This window comes from Prinia subflava, chromosome Z (assembly GCF_021018805.1).
Source record: "Prinia subflava isolate CZ2003 ecotype Zambia chromosome Z, Cam_Psub_1.2, whole genome shotgun sequence".
In the NCBI taxonomy this organism is placed as follows: Eukaryota; Metazoa; Chordata; class Aves; order Passeriformes; family Cisticolidae; genus Prinia; species Prinia subflava.
In genome coordinates, this window is record NC_086283.1 from 92,412,181 (window position 1) to 92,437,668 (window position 25,488).

At 36.1% G+C, this 25,488-nt stretch overlaps 1 protein-coding gene across 3 annotated transcripts in view; it reads right to left on the minus strand.

The window, feature by feature from the left end:
• The window catches only part of PDE4D (phosphodiesterase 4D), a 535,741-nt gene that overhangs the window by 287,648 nt on the left and 222,605 nt on the right, over positions 1 to 25,488 (minus strand). Inside the window, exon 1 of one of the 3 annotated variants that reach the window (XM_063421936.1) lies at positions 22,053 to 22,433. The exons of the other annotated variants lie outside the window; for them this stretch is intronic. Within the exon in view, the coding sequence (XP_063278006.1) occupies positions 22,053 to 22,321 (269 nt within the window). The 5' untranslated portion in view covers positions 22,322 to 22,433. Of the gene's footprint in view, positions 1 to 22,052; positions 22,434 to 25,488 lie in introns of those variants that run through there. 3 annotated transcript variants of the gene reach the window in all.

A 25,488-nucleotide genomic window follows, 5' to 3' on the forward strand; every position in this document is an offset into this window, starting at 1 on the left:
CCAGTCACACTTACACATGGACACAACCTCGCTGGGCTGGATTATAAATTGACCTAGCTGAGTTTTTGACTCTCTGACATAGGCCACTGACAGGTGCTCACAGAAAATGTGAAAATAGAACTTCAAAACATAATGGCATTTCTCTCAATATTTCCTGTGAGAATATGGAAACCTGAATTTGTGGCTGAATACACATCATCATTGCATTGAATAACTCTCAACAGGCTTTTATCCTTGAATTTTACCTAAACATTTTTTATCTTGTGTATACTTTGACAGTCACATAAATACCTTTATTATGCTGAGAAAAAATAACTTATTTGAAACCTGCTCCCTGATGACTACTGAGTGACCTGTTTCTTACATGGCAAGTAGTGAGGGATTTTTCAAATTTCCTCATTGTCTCATATCTTTGTATATTTTCATAGGAACCCAAGCTCTTTTCCAAACTGAAGCACCTTAGTCTATCTGACCAATCTTCACTTTTTTTCACTATTTCTTTTTTAATAACACCTAACAAACTAAGGATCTCTTAAGACTCCTGCTTAGCCCCAAGTAGATACTTTCAGACAACTACCCACAATGATTGTTAGAACTCAGGTCTGTTATTTAAGATCCATTGTTAGCTATGCATAGCTAAAGTTGTTGTCTTCCCTCTTGTGTTCTTGTATTTATTGCCAATGAGCTTTCTTCAATGTGTTTCTTTGCATGGAATCACTATTGCTTGATAGTCTTGACTCTGGGAGCTTTAAAGTGTACATTAAAAAACCCCCTATTTTGAAATCCATATATATAAAAAGAACTAGATCATGTTACTTACATTTTCTAACTCATTAAACAAACAAACCACCCAAAACCAAAAGAAACTCCAAAGAAACAAAAGCATAAAATTCAACATACACCTTCTCCCCTACAAAAAAAAAAACCCCAAACCCATCACATCACCTGACTAGTTTTGAAGCATCCTTTTCTTCTATGATAGCCCACTGCTCTAAAAGGTTTGGTTTGTTTTGTTTTTATTCAAAAAAGTTTCTGGAGTTTGTTCAGTACAGAATTAAGGCATTCTTGCTAGAAATTCTCTAGATTCTCTCCACCCCCCCCCCAAAAAAATCTTCCTTCTCTCTCCAAAAACAATTCTATCAAAAATACAGCATCATGTTTGCCTCCATTTGATCTTTAGGTAATGTCACTGATGTCACTGATAGATGGAATTAATAGTTTTATGTATTTGAATTATTTTCGAAATAATGAATGGAAAAACATCTGGACACATAAACTTACTAATTTTACTTTTTTTTTTTTTAGAGCAGAGATTGTCTCTGTCTGAAGCAAACGTTAAATTCCTCACTGGCAAACAAAAGTTCTCCTGCAAAATACAGCCTATTATTTTTTAGTGCTCTGTAATAGAAGAAAAATTGGTTTGTTTTTTTGCTCTTGCTTTAACTTTTTTGAACACTCTTCCTATCTCTCAATCATTTATCAGGTTATATTTCAAATGTTTCGCACATAAACACTGAACTCATTTCAAAAGGAACTACAGAGTGGGCTAGAAAAAGTCCATTATCAACCTGAAACCAGAAAACCTGAAACAAGCTCTTATGAACTGAAGGTATATAACTTTTAAGTGTTACACAATACACTTGATTCCAACGTATGTCAGAATTTACACAACTTTAGAAATACTAATTCTGGCCTTATTACTTGGAATTGATCCAGTATAAAGTACAATGTAATTAATTTTTAGCTATGTAGAGACATATGCAGGGACCTAGACCTTAAGCCAGTCCTCTATTCTTTTCTACAGACTTTGATGGACTGACAAATGGCACTTGAGGAAAACTATTCTTTTTGTCCAGACAAATATTATTAAGAGTCTTTGACTACAAAAATAAAAGTTTACTTAGAAACTGCACATTATCAGACAACATTAGCTTCTATTCTACAACAGTTTAAACAGAAGGACCTAGTCTTTGAAAATAACTTGTGCAATAACAAAAAGTTTAAGTTTATTCTTTGCACCACAAATGTATTCATTTTTTTCTCTCTCTTTTTTTTTTTTCTTTCAGGGGGTGGGGGGAGGGGATACTTGGCATAAAAATAGCTAATTTTAATTAAATTCTATAGGATTCACTTGTCTTTCATTGAGACTATTCTATTATTTTCAATAAATATTTTAAATTATAGATATTGAAGAGTTAACAGACTAAGACTGTTAGTTCTTACTTTAGCAATGGGCATAATTTGCCAAAGTTTCCCAAGTATGAAACCTATCAGTTTTTCAAACATATTGATATTATGAATGTTGAAGTTCTCTTTTTCCTTGAAAAGACACTGCTGATTAACTGAACTGAAATAGTCCTATTTTACCTCCACCTTAATTTGCTTCTTATTTTTTTCTGTGACATTGTACTGAAATGTAGGAGAACTAATCACACTTTAAAAACCCCCACATAGTTAATGGGTTTACCAACGTTGTGTTCTGCTCAATACATATTCTGTTCTGAGCTATCAAACACTTCAGCAGGGGAGAGCTAGGGCAAGATGCAAATGAACAGGGATATTTCACGTCAGTTTCCAGGCAACACAGGAAAGTAATGGCTGTGCAGCATGCTGGTCTTTGTTCCAAAAGGTGCTAGAACTCATTATTTATTATGCAGTTTAAATATAAGCATTTGCTTCTTCCACCTCATGTATTCCAATCTTTCTCTTTTTTCTTTTTTTTGTTTCCTTTTTTTTTTTTTTTTTTTTTTTCTGTCTGTCCTCAGTAACCATTTACTACTAAAATAATACTGAAATCAAATGATAATCCAGAGAAGGGCCACAAGGATGGTCAGAGGCATGGGTCACCTCTCCTGGGAGGAAAGGCTGAGAGAACTGAGTTTGCTCACACGGGAAAAGAGAAGGCCTGGGCTGACCTAATTGCAGCCTCCCAGTACCTGCAGTGAGCTTACAAGGAAGGTGGAGAGAGACTTTTTACATTGGAGTGTAGTGAGAGGGCATGGGGCAATGGCTTCAAACTGAAAGTGAGAAAATTTAGATTAGTATTAGGAAGAAATTCTTCTCTGGGAAGGTGGTGAGGCACTGGAGCAGGCTGCCCAGAGAAGCTGTGGAGGTGTTCAGTGTGGTCCCGTGGAAGCTGTCCCTGCCCATGGCAGGGCATAGGAGCTTGGTGATCTTTAGAGACCCTTCCAGTGCAAGACATTCCACGGCTGTGATGGACACAGAACCTTGCCAGTTCTGAACTTGCTCCTCTTTTGATTCAAGTGGACTAAAAAATAGAGAGGAGGTAGACTTCTGGCAGAGGGCATTTAGTAGCTCAAACATCAGCTGTTTCAGAGAAGATTTAATTTAGAGGTGCTTACTTTAATCTTATTGAACAGTAATAGGGATACTCATCCTAAGTTAAAGTAGCCTGAATTTTTTTGTTGAAAATTACTTCCAAAAGAAGTAATAAAAGTAAATCCAAAGCATTTGTTATAAAGAAGTTTGTTTAAAAGGAATAATTTCATTACAGATCAGTTAAAATTAATCTTTTGTTTGTTTGTTTGTTTACTTTCTAGGGTGTTCCCGTTCACTCTTGTAGTTCCATTACTGGAAAACCAGAATTTTTTAAGTCTTTAACAAATCTCTACTGTTGCAACTCTTTTGCAAATTTACCTATGTTGCTATTCAAAATAGTAGCATATTTACTTTTAACCAATTGCAATGGTTTTCAGTAACTACACATCTGAAATGTGTATTTCTGTAGTGACATACGTTACTCAAGTACCTGAATGTAATAATGCAAAAAATTCTGCTAAAAGTAAACAAGTAGAGCTTCTATTTCCTCTCCCTAAATAGATCTGTGATGTAGATATAGCGTATATTTTAAATTTAGGGTTATAAGATAACAGTGATTACATGAGACAAATTACTCCTCAAGCAGCTATAACTCTGGTCTTAGCTGTGGAAGAAGATTTGCTCAGAGCCACAGACAAGGTATCAACCTTCTGGGCAGCGACTCTTCACTGCAAAGTGATCTCCAGCCCCAGTGGATCAAACTGGCAGCAGGCTGCCACTGACAACACCACCCACACCCTTCCCCTGCGTGTTCAGACCTGCTCCTCCACATCCACGGCCTCCTCCTACCAAAAGCAGTGCAGCTCAGAACAGTAAAGGCTCACAGCTCCAGTGGTTATGCTTTGTTCAGTGACTGAGAAGAATCAGCTTGCAAGGAGATCGATTACTTTGCCATCTTTCTGTTAATTCCATACATTCATTCTCCCACACAAGTAAAGCATAATTTCTACATTGGCCATCTAAGCTGGTCGGAAACAACAATAGATAGGTTTTGTTTTCTGAACTAAGTTGTTTTTATAACTGTTTGATCAGTTTTTAAATGGATGGGTTATTATGATGAACAAAAAAAAGAATCAAAGCTTTACTATATACTCATACAACTTTAATATGTAGCAAAATACTTGCAGGTTAAGACTCACTTCAACAAACTCAACAAGACAATTTCCTTTGATTACTCTTTGAGATGTAAATAAATGACTTGTGCTCTCTGTCTTTCCTTTTATGTATATAACTGTTATATTTTCCCTTGTCTTTCATTCCTGTTTTGACTTTTTTTTAAAAAAAAAAGTTTATTTTATGATTGCATGCCTGTCTTTCTGAATTGGCAGCAATAAATGTTCAAGCCTTTGGGTATTTTATTTAAGACTCAGAGAAATGTAATCTATATTTAAAAAAAAAATATTTACATTTCTGTTGGTCTTAGGTTCTGGACAAAGCTTATTTACAAAACAATAGTCTTGGTAAAAGTAATTTAATTTGATTTCTTTTGGCAAAACTATCATAGTATTTTACCCACTAGTTCTTCCACATATTTCACAGTAGGGAAATGGTCAGCATGACATTATTTTTCTATTTTTTTTCTAGCAAGTGCAACAGCAAAGAGAATTTCAATTACATTCAATTTCCAATAGCTAATTCAAGTTTGCTATGTTTAAATTGTTTTATAATGGATTTTTAATTCATTCTTTTTCTTCCATTTTTTTATCTCTGGAAAAAATCTCTGCAGTTATTAGTAGTAAATATTACAGTACAAACGGAACATTTGCATTGCTCCAGCTTGAATTTTATAATTAATAAAGATGGTTTTGCTACTAAACAAATTGTCCTAGTTTGCCCTGGAAGAAAAATATTTTATGCTCCTAATGTCAGTATAATTACTATTAGAATAGGAAGTTTTTCTTTTACCTTCTTCCCCAGTTTCTGTTTTTTTCAGAGTTGTATGAACTCTGTTGAATGATTTCTTTAAGCAATTTCAGTGAATGTTCTGCAAAATTCAAGTGCCTACAAGTGCAGAAATAGCACACATGAAGGTCTCAGGAAGTTTATAACCCTTACAATATTCAAGAGGCATCAGAATGCAAAGAAATTATTCATTTTGCCATAGGGCTTTCAAACTCTTATCTACAGAACAAATCACCACCTAGATAGACATTTCATGGAAAGCAAAGCCATGAATAAAAACTTTGGTTTAATTACCGGAGTTGCGAGTATGGAAATACATTCAAACAAGAGATAGAATGTAAAATTAAAATTAATTAAACCCCCAGAGAATATAAAAAGATACTTGGATGTTACATTTCTACATTATAACTCTTCATTATTTAATTTGTATGTCTATTTTCTGAAGGTATTTTTTTTTGGTATACCCTGTCTTTTTAAAATGCAAAACTCAAAAAAAGAAGAGTTTTAGATTTCAGCAAGGTCCCATAGCCTTTCTAGTTAAATCACTAATAGGTAACCTTTATAGAAATAAGACAAGATCAGCCAAGATCTTTTCTGGAAAAGATTCTCTTTTTGATGCCAAATGATTTAGATTACTTTCAAGTAAAAGAAGTTATACTGAAAATGAAATATTTAAACTTTCTGACTCAATAACCAGCTGAACTCCTAAAAATACAATCCCACAAATACAAAAAAAAAAAAATGGTGTAGTTTCTGCATTTTTGCATGTTCACCCATCTGGACTATATTGATACATGTCTAATGTACTTAGTCAGATATTATGTGGCTCCAGTATCCCAACATTGCCTTCTAAATCCCTCCTAATGTAAGTATGGGAGACATACACAGTTCAGCCAAGCCTACAGGAAAGTAATGAGGAAAACATAAAATTATGTATTTTTTATTATTATTTAAAAATTAACCAAAGACCAAACCTGCAATCAGAAAATGCCTACAGGAAAGCTTATAAAGATTTTAAGACAGGCTCTTAAGTGTTAAAAATGCTAAAACTGTTTGTCCAAGCAGTCATAATCAGCACACTTAATGACAGACATGCTCTTTAACCGTGATCACAACCATCTTTTCCATCAGAACAGTAGTACTTTGCTTGAGCAGAACAAATGTATTTTCTGAATAAAGAGGCAAAAAGGCCTCAAAATGAGGGTTTGCCCCTCAGTTTTTAAAGACATGGGAAACTGTAACGCAAAAGACATTGGAAACTCTAATGTACAAAAGGGAACATACACACTGTATTTAAGGAGCCACTATTTTGTAAATGTCTGACCTTTTCTCCTTCACGGAGGATGTCTGCACCTTTATCAAAGCAGGTAAACTTTTGCATTGACTGCTCTTCCTGTAAATCAGGCACAACTGAGCTTTGGACTGCATTGCCAAGGCTAGTGTGGCTCACATAAACTGCTAAGTCTGACGACAACCAAGATAAATTTGTTCCGATGTGTTTGTCACGCTCAACTACATTAATGTTTCAGATTTTTGCTACAGGTCACTGGGTACTCTAACAATTATATGTCAAGAACCCCTAAAGCTTGTATTGCTTTAGTTTCTGCTAAAGTTAAAAAGTTCAAAACTGTTTTCTTAGATTCCTACAATACCTGGAAAGTTGACACCATAAAAAACTATAAATGAGTATTTCATATTCAAAAGATGAAAACTGAACATTTTCTTAACCTGTAGTCAACTATAGCATTTCATACTTATCAATACTTTTTCCAATATTTTCCAAAACACTCCTGAGATAAATAATACAATATGTCAAGTATTTGGAAATTAAGGCAATATATTATAAACAACTTTGTTAATTCACAAGTATAACTGATGACACCATTAGGTTTGAAATCCTGGAATATTTTGACTCAGTCATACAAGATAATTAATAATTAATAATTAGGTGTTATGACTTAACACTCTATTGAAATAAATAAATGGAGAAGAAGTAGGTTTTACAGAAATGCTTCCTAATCCTCACCCAAAGATTTTACCCTGAAAAATGAGCTGTAAGTTACCAGCATAAGCCATGTTGTAATAGTCTTTTTATAGAAAAGCTGGACTTCTCTTCTTGTAGTGACAAGCAGTAAATTATTATCCTGAAATTGTTTTTGTGGTAGTATTTTTATTTTTAAAACAATTTAAATTAATTTTGAGCCATATTACATTTTGGTCTAAACATGATACTGATTATTTTTATTAGTCATTGCGTGAAAATGCAATGATATTCAAAGACCTTCATTTTAGGGACAACAAAACTCCTGAAAAGGTAAAATAACTTCAAATTAATAACAAAATCCATCATGTTACTTGCAATTTGGTAACTATATCACAATGAGTATGAAAGCAATTAAGATTTCTAGAGAACTGCTGATAAATTAGTTATTACAGCACACAGAACAGGGCCTTGCTACAGAAAGAGTCATCACTTCTTACTCATTTGACGGGATTATAATGGGCAAATAACAATTGGGTTTAACATCTTCACAGGAATTAAAATAGTCTGGAATGAGACAGTCATTGATACTACTGTATGTGGCCTGCATTGCAACCTGTTTGTCAACATACTGAGGCCTTCTTAGTCTTCTAGAATTCAAAAGTGAGTCAGACAATTTTATTGGCTTGCAATCAAATGACTTTCATACACACCCAAGCATTACAATTCTTGTTGTTCTCCAGTCTTCCTATGCTACAAATCTTAACGTTGCTGACAAGCCTCTACTGCTAGGTGTTAGAGTTTTGTGTCATACTCTCACTCAGGCTACTTCATCTGTACTCAAATGCCCCAAAACCAGCTACCTTTGTACCTCCAACTGTTCATCTTGAATTCCGTGTCTAAGACTACTGTTTCTCATGACGCCTTTATTTTACCATCTGCAAAATAGAATATTTTTAAACAGACTACTTTGCAAAAGTCACACTTAAACAGTAAGCATCTCTGTAAGTTATTACATAATTAGGTATGCAGAAGTATTAGTTACCTTTGCAAAATCTATATAAAGAGCTAAGCCTACTCCAAGGCTTAAACATCCCTAAGAGGATTAAATTACATTTCATGTAACTATTTTGTTTTACAAATGAAGACTGCATCCATTAGTAACTACATCATCTTTTTATTGAAGAGCTTCTTTCACATAATATACACAAAATTCTGGAAAAGCCGTATTCTTTTCTGTAGGCTTCCTGAACTTTCCAGCCAAGTTTTCTAAACTTCAGTTCTTGCATAAGCTAACGTATGACACCCTACAGGTTGTAAAGAAACAACTGCCTCTGTAATATTAGGTGATTTCCATTTTGAAGTAATTCTTTTTTGTCTTCTTTAAAATTCCTTTTGTGACAACTAAAGCATACCATCCTGCTACAGAAAGGGTGTGGATGGAAACAGCAGCTACTGAACAGCTGAAGTTCATAGCACAAGATTATATGAAGAAAACATTACCAAGCAATTTTTACAGGCCAAGGTCACTGCATGTTTTTACCTGCCCTTGCCTTTTTAACAATGATGTTTCATCATGTGCATTCAAATAATTGATAACATTTTTATATGGCTTTTAAATATGAATAAATTTCTTTTGTTTATTTTTGATCGGTGATGATCTTTGCACTTTGGACATGCAAGTAGCAGCTTGTAGCAAAGACACAACACACAAAATATTTTTTATTTTGTAAGGCATTTCTAGAATAGTTTTTTATTTAAATGTAGCATGCAGTATGGAGAACTATATAGATGAGAATATATGGAGAATGAAAGAGAGAGGCTTCCTTCCTTGGAATCAGCTAAGATTTTACTTTTGATCTCCTGCCTCATGTAAAAAAAAGGCCTCACCAGAAATGGAGCTACTCCTGCCCAGTATATCCACAAGATTTGCAACAGATGCTCCACAGTCTGAAGGGGTTGTGAAAACATCTTGTGATGCTACCTATTCATAATCTAGCTTAATTTACAAATTATTAGTTAATTATTACATATTCACATCTCTTAACAATTCGTTGGATATTAAGGTTATACTGTTTTTGTTTCACAGTTTGAAACAGATTTTATTAAAAAACAATTATACTTTTATTGATCTATTCACAAAAATCCATAAGGCATGTAGTTTAAATTCATCAACACAGAGTCCATCTTCTACCTTGTAATATAATCTTTGAAAGAAGCATACTGTCATCTTCTGGAAAGCCTTGTAATTAAAAAACCCCACAACTGTTATGTGAGCGGCAGGACAGTGTAATGGCTGATCATTTGAACTACAGAGAAAAATGGAGATACAACAACTTATCAAAAAACAATCTTGACAAAGATTCTGTAGAGAAGATTTATAACTCTGAAGGATAAACTTTCAATTTTCTGTGTTATATATGTTTTTGAATAAAAATACTGACAATGTGTGTTCTTACATTCATGTGTGAAGTACATTCATTCAGTGTTGATGGTTTACAAGCCAGATTAAAAGATTCCCACACCAGTCGTAAAAAAAAATTAACAATTGTCTGAACAAAATCAAGTTTAAAATTATTACCAAATAAATAACAAAAAGAATTACTTTTTTCTCACAGAAGGACTTCCATGTCATGAAATATTGGATATCGTGCTTCTGAATGGTTGATATGATGCTGACCTTCTTACTTGCACACTATTATGAGGAGACAGCTGTGCATGTGACAGTGTTCCAAGACAAGGCTTCCAAATTGGAGCAAAACCCCACAAAAGACTTCAGAAAGATATTTTGATAATGTAAATTAGAAGATTAGAAACTAATTGGCAGATATGGCCACTGAGTATACAGTGAATTTATTAAAAGACATTCTAAAAGACATTCTAAAAGACACTGAAATAAGACATTCCTTACTCAGCAATTTCTTGGAGGTCACGTGGATGAGAAATTCTGGAGTATTTGAAATTAAATATTTCAATTACAATAAGTTGGTATTTTCCAATTTTTGTAGTTTTGTATTTTATTAGAAAATTCCTCACAAACTCTATCTGGAATCTGTCTTTTTCTGTTGAAATGACTTTTCACACACTGAAGCACTCAGTCCAAACTCAACATGGTTCAGTGTTAGTGTTACATTTCAAATTGCTTACAGTGGTCACATTTAATGGGATTTAATCTTTCTCATCGTCCACTCCCCTCCGCACAACATGTGTTTTTTCTCCTGGCAAGTTATTGGTGGTGAAAGGCCAGAAGTTTGAAATTGTCACTGCTGCTATGGTATTGCTACAACCACCAGGTAGCACCACCAAAGAGCTGTGTGGCCCTGGCTGCAACAACTCCTTCTCTGATACATCTACATCTACCTCTACAACTACATCTACATCATCATCTAGATCATCATCTACGTCTACATCTACATCTACGTCTACACCTACATCCACATCATCTTCATCATCATCATCATCATCTACATCATCTACATCTACATTTACATCATCTGCATCACCTACATCATCTACATCTGCCTTGCACAGCCCCTGCAGACAGACATAGTCACTGCTGTGGCAGTGTGCTCCCCCCAGCACCAGCCCCAGCTGAAGCCACAATCCCCACTGGGGCTGTGGTGGCTGCACCCAGCTCACCCTGGGCTTTGGGGCCTGGACAAACCCTGCAGCCCAGGGCTGTCTGCCCCAGGGACCTGCACACCTTGCTGCTGGGCAGCCGTGGCTGTAAGCCAGAACCAGCGGGCAGCCCAGGGCTGTCCTGCAGGGCTGCACTCCAGGATCTCCTCCTGAGCAGGAATGTCTGTCCAGGGGACACCTCGAGGGGCAGGGATTCCTTGCAGCAGCACATTCCCAGTGAGTGATTAACTGCGTGCTAGGCTTTGGCACCTCAGCTGAGTGACACAAAGGCTTGATTGTGCACGTGTAATCCTTCAGACATAAACCACTGCCCAAGTCTGGGCTGCTGGGGTTGGATCCAGCCCCACCCAAACTCCTCACTGAGAAGTTTAGAAAGCAAGGGGGCCCTGTCTGAAACTCAATGAATGGCTCAGTGAATGAGCCTCCCTGACAGCTTTGTCCTACCCTGGCCTCTATGCTCTAAATAGTTGAGTGCACCTTGCCATCAAAAGGTGTTAAAACACAGCAACACCTACTGCTGAAATCTGCTGTATCAACAAAACATATTGCGTCTTCTCTCTTGCAAGTGAGGTGCATCACTCCATGCTTAACACACTCACGGGAGAACCACATGGAAGGATCCACACAGCAACTACTAGCCACAAAATGTGAAAAATATTTAAGTACACAATGATTCTTAAAATGGTCATCTTGTAGCTAGCATAGCTAACTTAGCTCTCTAATGTTGCATTCCTTGGAAACCAGTGAAACATACAGTTGTTTAGAAGTTTCAACTACTTCTGTTGTTGTCACAGTGCCTCTCAGGACAAAGTCCCAAGCCTGCCCGGGCTAGCTCAGACACCGCAGGCCGAGCCCATTCTGTGGGTCTTGGCTCCTACGAGCTGTCGCTGAAGGCAGCAACGACAGGTCCAGACAACAGCGGAGGAATGAAGGGAGGGGTCAGCAGAGTAAATTCAAGAAGGTTATTGGAGAACAGAGACAACCCAATTCACCATCTAGGGACTGCTCTGACTAAGCCCAAGCTGTCTGGGACAGCCCCTTTTATAAGGGGGGTACAGTGGGCGGTGAGAGGGCACCAACCAATTGGGTTCAGCCTGGGCGGGGTTAGACAGGTGACTGACACATGCAGGAACCAATCACAGCAGGGAGGGAGGAGCCTCCTCTGGGCCCAGCCTATCACTGGACACCTCTCATGGAACTTTCTAGTCCTGAGGCGGGGCCTCGAGGTGACAGACAGGCGTCAGAGAAGGAGGGGAAAGGATTGACAACTGTCACTTATGGGGTTTCTAGGAGCAAACCATCCAGGGGGTGAGGCAGGGGGTACACAGAACAAACCATTGAACAATAAACATACATAAAAGGCAACTAAACAAAACATGCGCCACTACAGCTGGTAAATTATTTCTTATGTAGGGAATATAGTTAATTGTACAATCATTTCTTAGGAATTTTAATGAATATTTTTAGTGATCTTACTGGATTTCTACATTTAATTATGTGGTCTATTCTATTCCCCATGACAGCATGCTTTTACACATCTAATTATTATTATTATTATTATTATTATTATTATTATTATATTCTGTAATTTACCACATTCTACGATTGTAATTAACACCTTTGGACAATTTAATCTCTATCGTGCAAATAAGCATAACAATGAGGAGGTCCAAGAGGCATATTTTAAAATAATTTATATTTTAATGTTTATGACTGCACTTACGAACATGCAGCAGATTTTAAGGATTTGTATTAAGACTGGACAGACAATAGCTAACTTGTCTGATTCAGTGAACCACCTTATCCCCAAAAGAAAATAAAAATGCTATCTGGGATTGTGTGTGTCCTGTGTAACACAAAATTATATTTATAATAAGGGTCAAATAAAATAATTATTAACATATATCTGGAGGACTTACAACATTAAAATTCACATCAGAAATGCATAATTTAATATGGAAATATATATTTTTCAGATGAAGATGAAAAATTACAGAATTTATTTTGAATAAAAGTTATTAGCTGCCTTATTCTATTTTAGGGAGGGAAAATTAATGTATAGACAAATATTCTTAAAACACTTCGTAGAGATCCATTATCTAGCACACTCTTGCTTATTCTGGAGACTGTCAGGTTCAGCAGATGCAGATTTATGACAGAAGCCCAGTAAAGCATAAACCACAAAAAAGCCCACACATGTATACAAAATCCATAGTTCATGCATTTAATCACTTTATTCACAATTATTTAGTTGTGCTTTTTAATTAGCCAAAAAGCTATCAAAGGATTATCTCGGAGGTAAATCAGTGCATTAAGGAACACCAAGAAAGTTCCTGGACATTCCAGCTAAAGTTAGTCTGGCCCATAATATATTTAACTATATGTCATTCATTTTTATATTTTATGACACTTTAAAGCATTCCAACTTTATTTGAACTATAAAAGTCTGTTAGTAGTAGCCTACAATAACTTTACTCCACTATCAGGGCTGAACACCTGTTAAGCACTTGTCACAGTGAGACTCTAACTGATAAGTTCTATATTATAAGAATATTTAAGGAGTGTTGATAAATTTGGTACATTGAAGAATACCAAAGAGATGTGATCACTAAGAAAAATACTATCAAAGAAGAAAAGGGGGTTATAATTAACATACCACAACATGACCATGAGTGTTTCTTTATTAAAAATTAAAAAAAATTAAACACAATATATATATCCTTCTTGTCTTACATTTCACCCTGTGCTTGTACATTTTACTTTTTTCCCATTAATTCTGTATGTATCCTTTTTTAAACAACAGAATGCAAAGGTTTAGTGAAACTAAACCATTGAAAATAACAGATAGGAGATACTGAGCATTTTACTAGAACAGGAATATACAACTATAAGAAGAAAAGTTTTCTGCTAATATGAAGTGTTAGCCACTAATACTCATGTCTTGTTTCATAAAAGAGAAAGAAGATAAGAGAACCTGCTGTATTTTGAGGGTTTGGGAGATGAAAACTCAAGATAAAACAGATTTACTAAGTTTCCTATATAGTACAATATAGTATTATACAATATATGGTATAATATAGTATACTACATAGGATAGCGACAGAAGTTTTACAAGATTATTCCCTAAAACTCTGCAATGAGAACAGACAACAATATTACCAAGATTCTCTAGTGACCAAGATCAAACATTAGGAGTGTATGAATGAAGGGACAGGTCTGGCAGCAACCCACCACAACTGAGGAGCCACTGCAGGTACAGCCTAAGGAACCTGACCTAGATAAAGAACAGTTCTAAGCCTGCACATTTCTCCTGGATTAGGACAGAAATCAGCCTCCTGCAAATGTTTCACTTCTCTGAATAAAGTGGAAGTCTGATAGTGCCTGCCCAATGACAGAGTAAAACCTGTTGGTTCCACTTAACAGTTGCTCCTCAAAGGACTAGTAGCTTGATAGGCAGAGACAATGAGACTCTTCTCCCAATCCTCCTTCTCACTTAAATGGAAATTTATCTATTGTTGGAATAACCACTTGCAAATTTTAAGTTCAGTTTTCTCCTGGATGACCAATGGAAAAAGTTATGTGCAGTACTAAATGAAACAGAAGAATAAAATACTAAAAAGGTCATGAGATACAGAAGAAATGTCACAAGATAAAAAAAATGGAGTAATGCCTACAGCTTCAAAAGAAGATGAAGCTTTTCAAGAATGTATGAAAGAAAAAGCTGGCTCATTGTTAGACTGTACTAAAAAAATTGTAATATCTATTCCCACAACAAACAAATCTAGAGATACGAATTACTACAAGAAAAAAAAAAGGAAATAAACTTCTGAATATTTTATAACACACTGGAAACCTTAAGGTTATGTGTATGGAACTCAAGAAATCTTAAAGACCAATGTACAGACGACTCGATACTCCAGATGGAGGGAATGGCTAACTTTGCAATACAAATTTGAGCTGTCATAAAATTTTGAAAATGTGTCAAGCTGCAGAAAAAATAGGCAGGATACTATTGTATGGGTCAAGGACAAATAATCTTCTAGGAAACCACAAATAAAATAGTAATTCACTCATGCAAAGTGAAAAATAAAACAGCAAGTTTGCAAAATGCAGTCAGAGTAATGCAATAAAGAGCAATGTGGAAGACTGCTTGAGTTTAACAGGCCTGTGTTACACAGTAAGCTAAAAAAACTTGTAGCAAAACCTACCGAAACCTTTTGCACATTTTCAAAAAACTTTCTGGAAAACAGATAATACCACATTGCAAGAGTACAATACTTAAAACCTTTACAGTCATGTATAATTGCTTACAATACAATTAGAGAAAGACATAATAAAAATTCTGGGGTGCAATAGCACCTTAGCAAAGCAGTTTTAGGTTTTTAGGTTGGTACTAAACAAGAGTAGAACATCAGAAACTCTGTTTCACCTCTGCTAATTTTTTCAGATTTTATCCCAAATTCTGTCTAACACAGGACATGCCATTAGTGAGAAAATAGAATGGTCCAGGCATAGTACTTCAGTAACTAAAACTTATGAAGAAATTCCAATTTTACAAAGCAAGCAGGTCATAAGCAAGGAAAAAAGCTCAATCAAAATTTTTGAGATACATTTTATTTTGAAAGAAAAAGAGAGATGCAACAAGTATTTTTATGACAGCTCCTGTACTACCAAATCTAGTCAGCCAAATCTGTCATTTTTTCTCTTTCACTCTGCCTTTCCTTGCTCAGTTATCTGTCCCTGTACAATAAAAACTTAGAATTTAGTCTTTGATTGCTCACTTTCTGATCTTTCTAAAGCGGTTTTCAATTTCCTTACCCAGTACCACGACCTCCCTTTAACACAGCTCTTATTTGAGAAAATAGCTCGTTGCCATTTCTTTCTTTATGGAAAGATTAACTTTTTCCTCATCTGTCTTTCTTCAGGTCTGAGCTGTGGAGAATTAGTATTATTTCTCTGTGGTAAATAAATTTGTCAGTAGTTAATACCATTGCTCATCGTTCTTAGCTTACCACAAACCATTCTGTAAAATATTAGAGAGCATCATGTTCTCAAAGCTTATTCTTTTCCTCTGCCCCACTAATCTAGGCATCCATACAAGAATGCACCTCCTTATGTGACAGAATTTCAAGAGTGGATATGTGGATTGAGTTACCTTATAAAAGATGGTATGTCTCTGTGAAAATATTGGGAATTAAATTATTTCCTGGGAAAGATTTATGCATTTTTATGATGTTAGGTCTTATAATGTTATGCATCCAGTCCACCTTTACATTCTAAGTGGTTCACATATTTTTCTAGAAAAGGAGTGTGATAACTCAGTCTAAAAATTCTGAAAAAGAACTGGATAGAGTCCATTCTAGTATGTCAGGTGTTACCTTGACTAAAATTTTATGGAATACTGGTGATCTGATTTAGAAAGTGTAAATAAAGAAAAAAAAGGAAGCAGTAGAAGAAACTGATATTTTTTTGAATTGAATAAGTAAGATTATATAGGCACATATGCACTTTATCATCATAGAATTAGAGAATATGCTGAGTTGGAATAGATCCAGCAGGAGCATCGAGTCCAATTCCTGGCCTTACACAGGACACCCCAGGAGTCACACCACGTGCCTGAGACTGTTTTCCAAACAGGGTTTTGACTCTGTCAGGCTTGGTGCTGTGACCACTGCACTGAGGAGCCTGTTCCAGTGCCCAATCACACTCAGAGTAAGAAATGCTTTCCTGATATCCAACCTACACATCCCCTGGCTCAGCTTCATGCCATTTCCCTGAGTTCCGTAACTGGTCACAAGGGTGAAGGGATCTTTACCTGCCCCTCCGTTTTCTCTCACAAGGAAGTTCTAAATTGCAATGAGATCTTCCCTTTGTCACCTCCAGACTGAACAAATCAAGTGACCTGAGCCACCATGATCATCACTTCCCCTCCAGACCCTTCAGCATTCTTCCTCTGGATGCTTTCTAATAGCTTATTGTCTTTTTCTTTTATTGTGGCACCCAAACCTGCCCCCAGCCCTGGCGGTGAGGCCGCCCCAGCTCAGAGCAGAGGGGACAGTCCCCTCCCTTGCCCGCCTGGCCATGCTGTCCCTGCTGTCCCCAGGACACGCTTGGCCCTCCTGGCTGCCAGGGCACTGCTGGCTCCTGTTCAACTTGCCATGGGCCAGGAGCCCAGGAGACCAGGAGTCCATGGCCCTGCTCTGCAGCCTCTCATTGCCCAGTCTACACACTGCCAGCATGGCCCTGCCTCAGGTGCAGAATCCAGCACTTGCCCTTGTTAAACTGCATCCTGTTTGATGCACCTCATTAACTTGATGGCAAACATCTTACTCAAGCAATCTCCTCTTCTTAAACTCCATATGAAGCCTCATCTCCATGCTGGACAACCCCAACTCTCCAAGCCGTGGCTCATACAAGTGTCCCATCCTTCTGATCACTTTTTTGCCCCTTCTCTGAACCTGCTTCAACAGGTCCATGCAATTCCTCTGCTGAGGACCCCAGAATTGTATGCAGTACTCCAGGTGGGGTCTCAGCAGCATGGAGTAAAGGGATAGAACCTTCTACAATCTGATGACCATGTTGCTTTGGATGCAGCCCAGTACACATTTGGTTTTGTGAACTAGTTATTCACTTACTATCTTGGCTAGTTATCTGCTATGATGTTTCTTCCTTTTGAAATTACTTCCATATGCCAAAGTGTAATTATTTTTGTTCCTGAAAAGCATCGGCTGAGTGAAGGACAGGAAAACACAGGTATTAAAAATCTTTTAGGAAAATTTATACTGAAAGTAGGAAGAATACAGTAGTGATAAAAAGTGCATTGATTTAGCGTGGTACAGCTTCATTCTGGTTTCATGGTTGAAATGCACTGAACCAGGTTGTGTAGAATCACATCAAATATGTTGCTCTTTTGCAATCTACCTATAGCTAACACTAGATGTTTTGTTGTTTTTTGTAATTAGCAGTAAAAGTGCATGAAAAGATATTGTGCAATAAAAATAAAGACAAACTTGGTTTTATGGGTACATTTATGACAGTTACATTCCTGAAACTTAATATGGCACGCCTTGTCCATATCTATCTAAACTATTTCTAAGGCATCTCTGATTTTCATATATGAATGCCAAAGTCATTGTAAAATATTTACAATGGGTGGGGACAAAGACTGGCTAAATTCAGCTGAAAGTACTCCGTTTAACTGAGAACTGTCATTTTTACTGTCAGTAATTGTATTAAATGCTTAGGTTTGGGGGTACATGTTTTAAAAAACATCTAAAGACATAAAGCCCAGAACATCAGGAAGTACTGAATGAACCCCACAAGAGCTGGAGAGGGAACAGTTATCAAAGGGGAACACTCACACCAGACCTGTGAATAACAAATCCACTTTATATGACTTAGAAGAGAGGCATATATGACTAGTTACTGTCTCTGAACACACACAGAAATCACAAAAGCAGCAAATACACTGTCCAAAGTTATATACAACACAGAAGAAAACAACTTGATTTGGCTGATCATTTTGTATTCACTGAGAAGTATTAAGACACCAAAGTCAAAAAAAACCAAGAACATGTGTTTCATGACTTCATCCTTTCAATTAAACAGATATAATTTAGTTGTTATGTTCCACTGACCTTACTATCCTGCTCCAAATATTTATGTTTCTTGCTTTTCCTCCCTTTACAGAAAGGATTTTTTCATAGAAAATGAAGGAAAGCTGACTTTACAAGCATATTAACTAAGAGTGTATGATATAAAGTATCTAAACATCCTTCCACAGATCTTTGGACTGTGTGTGAGAGAGATCACACACGCTGGATGTCCACACAGATGGGAACTGACAGTCTCCTTCCCAGATCTGAAGGCCCTCTCTCCTCACAAATCACAGCACGTGTGATTCCACGCTCCAGATCTGTCCTGCCAAAAGGCACTGAGGTAATCAGCACATTTAAAAAGCCTTAGGAAGAGCAAACCAAGACAACCCAGAAACTGGTTTTGTCAAGCACATACCAGAGGACTTAATTTACCTTGCCCATGTCCAGCTGTAATATGTGCTGCAGTGTCACTATGTTGGTGAGATCTTAAAGCATTATAAATACTTTTACAGTAATACAACATAAGACAGATTTGTGAGGAAATGGAATTTGGGTTTGGGTAGAGTTTGTTTGAAATCCTGGCCACAAAACTTTCAAACACTTGTAGCTGCTATGTTTTTTTCCTACAGACTGTAGACTGAAATTCTTTACAGACCGAGAGGAATCCAGGCTAAAAGTTCAAGATAACTAGTTTTAATTTCAGTTTTAGGCAGAACTAACATTCTCTGAAACTGTAAGATATTCAGAAATTTCTCCAACAAAAATGAAGACATTATGCACCTCTGCCACTTAAACCCTTCTATTTCCACTCTAAAGGCCGTACTTCCTCCTCTCTAAAATCCTAGAAGTAGCAATTTATCTTTCAAGTTCTTGAATGAATTCAGGGGTACAGCTAGAGAAGAATAATGAAAAGGAATTAGAGAAGGACTTGTAATATGGCTAAAAGTGATAACCCAGTTATTACTGTGAAAAGATAATGGTCACATGACTAAGAAAATGCATTTTGGTGTCAAAAGTTCTACAACCCAAGCCATTACAGAGGGCGAGCTTTATGATAAAAAAAGGGGAGAAATGCATTGCCAGAACGATTCATGAAACTCCCACTCACTTCCTGACTGTATGTGAATGCTGTTTCAGAACCTTGAAATCAGGGAGCTAAGTACAATCTAAATTAGGGGGTTTTGGCACTCTGGATCTGTGGAGGCTGTTTGGCATCACTACAACACACAGCAGTATCTTTAGTGTCATACACTGATTTCCTGTGCTACCTACATACACAACTTTCTAATCATCAGAAAAAATAGGAAAACTAACAAAAATAGTGACATTTTGCAAAGTCAGAATGGCTTACCAGCTTACTGGCAGATTGAATAAGGTCATGTTATTAAAATTTGTAATACCTGTATGAACAGTGCACTAAACAAAAAAGATTTATACATGAATTCAACATCTTTTCTTGAATTACAAAACTGATTACATTAGAAACACAAGAAAAATAAAGCAGAGGTGGTTATTACTACAGTGGGCCAAACTAACCCCAGAGTGGATCCTTCAGGATCATTTTGAATTGGGGTTACAACTATTTCATTTTCAGATGCACTGTTTTCCTACAAATTGTCTAAATTATATGCATATGGAGTTAAAACCACTCTAGTGCCTTTGTAGCCAAAGTGTACAGAAACCACAGGTCTGTCACATAGCATCTCAGTTTGCTGACTAGATAACCCAGTGAGGTCACAGTAACTACACCCTTGATGGTCTTTGGCAACAAAAATTTTTAAGCCCTTCATATGCCTGTAAGTCTGATCACTTAAGTGTGTTATTGATGTTGTCACTTCAGAAATACTGTTCTTTGTAGATTCTCAGGTAATTCAATGTAACTTGCTGCTTGACCCTGTACTTCGCTACTTGCTGGAAAAAACCATCATTACTCTGATCAGCCCATCTCATAAATCATAACAATGAAGTATTGATTTCAGGTCTAATGTTTCACATATTTGGGAAGGCCTCAAGTGTTTTATACACTCATCATAGTGAAAAAGGCATTTATACAAGCTTCTGAAGCTCACTAGATAAAATGTATTTAAACAAAATTTCACTTTTTAATATTATGCAAGCCTATGCCCTTTTATGTTGCCCAAACATGTTTGTTAACTTCATATCTGTCCCCTTTCCATGTCTGTCACATTGGACTGCTTACACATGCATAATCACACATGATAATTTCCCCCTCTAAACTTTCAGAATTTTTTCATCTTACATTGTGAGCCAGATCTGCCTGAATTACTTTTTTAACCAGCACATTCTTATGTATAGAATGTTTTATAAATAAATTAACAAAGAACAGCAGTTGGGATTTATGCATAATTGTTAAAGAAACATGAAATATCCTGATTTCATTCAGTTTTCTATTTTACACATGCAATATCTGAAAAGGTACATTGGTTTCAAAAAAGTATTCCTAAATTATAAAGGCACATGCTTTTTGTTATGCTTTTCAGGAGTAAAAATATTATGTTTATACAAGAAGTACTTTAACAACATAAATACATACATAGTAAAGATTTAAGCACAGCAGTGTACAATATGCAATGCACATACCAATCACATAGATATAGTGTAGATCTAATTTCAGATAAATGAAAATAAGCTTCTAGAGCATATTCATTTGCTGCTTAGAATGCATGACTTATTTTCTTTTGAAAACAGTTGACTTAGTTTCTTTGCACATATTCCATCGTCCTCCTTTCTTTATATTACATTTTTGTTAGAGGAATAATGAAGGAGGGGAGGGAAGAACCCACAAGCAAAAAACCCAGACATCTCAGGACCATCAAAGCAAACATGAATATGTTTTTGAGTTACAGTAATCTCATATACAACACCTTTTGAAAGAATAATTTTAAAAGTAATGAAATAATACTGCTGTTTTTACAGGAGATAGATGTAAAAAAATTAGTGTCTTTTTTAGATTTGATCACAAACAAATCTAAGTGATCAAGTTACCACAGAAATACTACTAGTGAATCATTTACCAAGGGCTTCCCTTACAACCTTTCCTGTTTATTCTAGCTACTGCTTTAATAAAAATCACTATTTCACATGAAATATCCATTCCTATCATTCTTCTTTATCATGCCCTCCTTAATTTGAGCACTGTTAAAAGACAAATAAACTTATATTATTCTGCTAGGTGGCTGAGGGGTCCAAAATTGTCCATAAAAAAATAAAATATTACCAACAGACACATTAAAGAAAATAATTGCCAAGTCACTCCAGCCAGAACAGCACAGAATGAAAGTACTTCTTTTATTTTGTAAGGAGAGGAAAGAATGGAGTTGTTACCTAAGAAATCAGAGGAAATTTGGCAGCCTTTGTACAAGACTGTCAAATATATTGTATATATTTTCTTGCTTCCTATGAATTACTGTTTTAAACTTCTGGACTGCAATTAAGTTTAGTTACAAATTAGAACTGTCTCTTTCAACCAGAGAGACTAATGCAGAGATCAATCCAAGAAATAGAAGCACAAACATGAAAGAGATAAATAGTCCATGAAAAAAATTAAATTATTATTTTATCTCAGTGCTTACCAGGTATGTGCCACAGTGAAACGACGCTGTTTTGGTATGTTGCTGTTTAAAAACATCCTTCTCAATAGCCTTGGAGAGTTTCGAGGAGAAATAACTGGACACAGCCGGGGAGAAGCAGGTGAAGATTTTCGAGTTGTCCTGGACTTTTCGTGTTGCAACAGGTTTTCCCTCAGGGTCTTCACAAGATCTTCATTTAGCCATGGATTTTGACTGTGTGTATTATCCACTTCAGGAACAGGCAAATTGTCTGGACTTGTCTGCTGAGCCATGCTTCTCAAGTAACTTTGTTATTAAGGTCTAATACAATCAAGCGTTTGCTTAGCTGCCTAAAATATTTCCGTTTTAAATCAGTTCCCAAGAACTGTTCAGAGACCTTGTACCAGTTCAGCCTATTCTGTTTTCAACATGGTGTTGCCTGCCCTTAACGTCTGTCTATAGATAATGATCTACAAAGGAAAAAGCAAGCTAACTCCTCCACAGAAACCGATTAAACATTACCACTCCTTTCACAGCCCTGCTGCCAAAGATCACTTCTGAGCTATCATAGCAAGTGAGCACAAGAGGAAGAAATTGCTTTAGCACAACCTTTATCAGCCCTGTAAAGCTGCCTGTTAAACTATCGTAACTAATGTGCTGCAGCTGCTTGAGTGACTTCTGGTTATGTACATAAAAAGTGCTGGAGGAGGGCTTAAACATCAGATGTGTGCTCCTTTTGTTTGATTATTCTTTCCTTTGCTTATTCCTGAAGCTTCAGGGAGGTGGAGAGGAAGGGGGACTGCCGAATAACTCTTCTGTTTTTTCAAGGATCTACCACATTCATCTTTCAAGGATATTCCATGTTCCAGGAAAAAAAATCAAGATTCCAAAAGATTACCTCTTAAGCTACAAAATGCTATCATTAGTGAAAAAGGGCTTAGTTTCTGCCTTCACCTCCCTGCCCTCGAGTCAGTTTATCACAACCAGTTTTCAAATTAGTTTAGGAAAGTCAGATACTTGCTACCTTATATTTTTCAGAAAAACAAACCTAATGTTTAAGAGATGCACATCAAATAAGACTATGACAGTTAGTAGTATGTGTACAATGACATATTCTTATTTTAGTATTTTCATCAGAATACTACCGCTGCTTGAATTAAGGAAATGCCTTTTTTCTATTCAGAGATGATGGGGGTATAAAATATCAAGCTATTCAAAGAGAACTTACAGAAGATAAAAAGGCAAAACTACTTACATTAACATGCTGCATTCATACAGCTAATAAATTTCCTATTTATTTTCATGTAATTATGCAAATAAGATATTAGTGCAATTTTATGATACAACAACACCTTTGTCAATCAAATCTGAGCCTTATACATTTTTCAGTTTTAATCAAATAACTAACTTCATTTCTTACAAAAGACAAAGATTTTATAAATATTGTAAACTGTGTTGATAATTCAGTAGTAGCAGATGAACTCTAATAACAGGAGGCAGGTGAAAATTTGCCTAAAGTTTTGTTTTACAGCAACAGTAACAACAACAGCCATACTTCCTGTTCATCCTAGAGGAACAAAGAAGCAACATTTTGTGTAGTGATTTCTGTGTGAGGGATTTCTTTTTAAAATCAGAACACTGGTTTCATATAGTTTTCATTGTTGCAGTATATTTTTCCTCTTACACTTTGCCTTAGAATCCAGCTATCCTTTGTGAATAAGCATTTCCTTTGAAGCACACACAGTGTCTTGGCTTTCGGTAAGATGAAGGGCGTTTACAATTGCATGGCCAGGTGTGAAAGGCAAATACTGCTCCCTGTTTTGCAGCAAAATCAGAAATCCTGCAAAAGCAGCTTTCTCTCACAATGGAGAGGAATCACCTTTGCACTTAGCACTGAAGCCACAGTTCCTGACGAGGATTATAAAGAGAACATCATGATGCTGACAGGAGTAGATCAGAACCACAGGGGAAAGGTTAGCTTACATTAAGAATGACATTGCTATCAGGTGTCAGCCCCATTATGTAGACAAGTTTTAACTGTACTGCGTCATAGTGAAATTTGATAACAATGTACTTGCAAATTTAACTCAGCATTGAACAGCACTACAGAATGCCGAAATCACCGTGCATTATGTTTTTGTATATTTCTGTAAGACTTTACAGAAAATTTAATCATTATGTAAAAATTAACACTGACCAAATATAGAATAAAGACCAGATATTATTAACACCACACACACACGCGCGCACACACACACACACACAAAAAAAAAAAAAAAAAAAAAAAAAAAAAAAAAAAAAAAAAGCAGCTGTTTCATTAAGAATAAAATTAAAACTGGAAATAAAGTGTTATTTCACTGAGAGAAAAAGAATTTGATTACATCATAACTAACACATTACCACAATAACTGCTTCTACACCTTCTTGATTGGAAGAGTAGCACACACAGAACTGGTATTCAACAAGTAGACAAAATAAAAGCATGATATATTAAAATGTTCGTAATTGTGAGGAACAAACATACCACCCTCTACTATTTTTTCTTATTTCGTACAAAACACTAATTGTAAGTACTTCTTTTAAATAATGCCGTCAGTATAACAAGAGTTATGTTCTTTTACGCTATGAAATACTGCCATCTGATGTCTATTCCAAAGAACAGTCTTCAGACAACTGCAGTGGCTTTAGAAAACTAGTCAAACTGAACCACTGAAGATCTACAATCAGTGACATCATTAAGACCCTTAACATTTATCATAGTGGGCCTAGGATCATATTTTAAGGTGTTCCATGTTTTACAGGTAATTTTGGAAGAGGAAAGCATTAGTCCACAGATCAGCAGTTTTATTACCCTTGTTCTTAAACTAAGTCAACAAGGGCTGTTGACACCTTGGATTACAGGTATTGAGTGGGTTTGTTACATTTTCAAAGAGGTAAGATATCATGTATATAGAACAACAGGATAAATCCTTTTAACAGAAAAAGTGAACTAAGTCACTATTTGCATGAATAGCTAATGAAAATGCTTTTCCTGACTGTGTTAGTAGGTTAAATTTATGAACATAGATGATCCCTCTTCCAGGTACCTCATTTTGGCATATGCCTGCCCATCTTCTACCTCCTTGTCCTCAAAAGAAAAAGAAAAGCTATGAAAAGTCCCAAGCATGCTCATAAATTTTAATTAAAACCCATGGACTGATTTTGTTATAGACTAGAAATATGAACAGTCTTCACTGTAATTAAAAGCAGAGATCTAACTTCCAGCAATATCAAATAAGCTGTATGTGACTTCAACAAAATGCTTAGCTTAAGAGTCAGGATTGGGGAAAGATAAAGCAGGAAAAAAAGGCAGTAGCATGAGGTGTTTATGCAAGTATTAGAATAAAGACTTAAAAGAAAACTGTTCCATAAAGAAAAAATGGCATTTCCAGTTTAATATGTTAAGAAAAAGACAACTAAG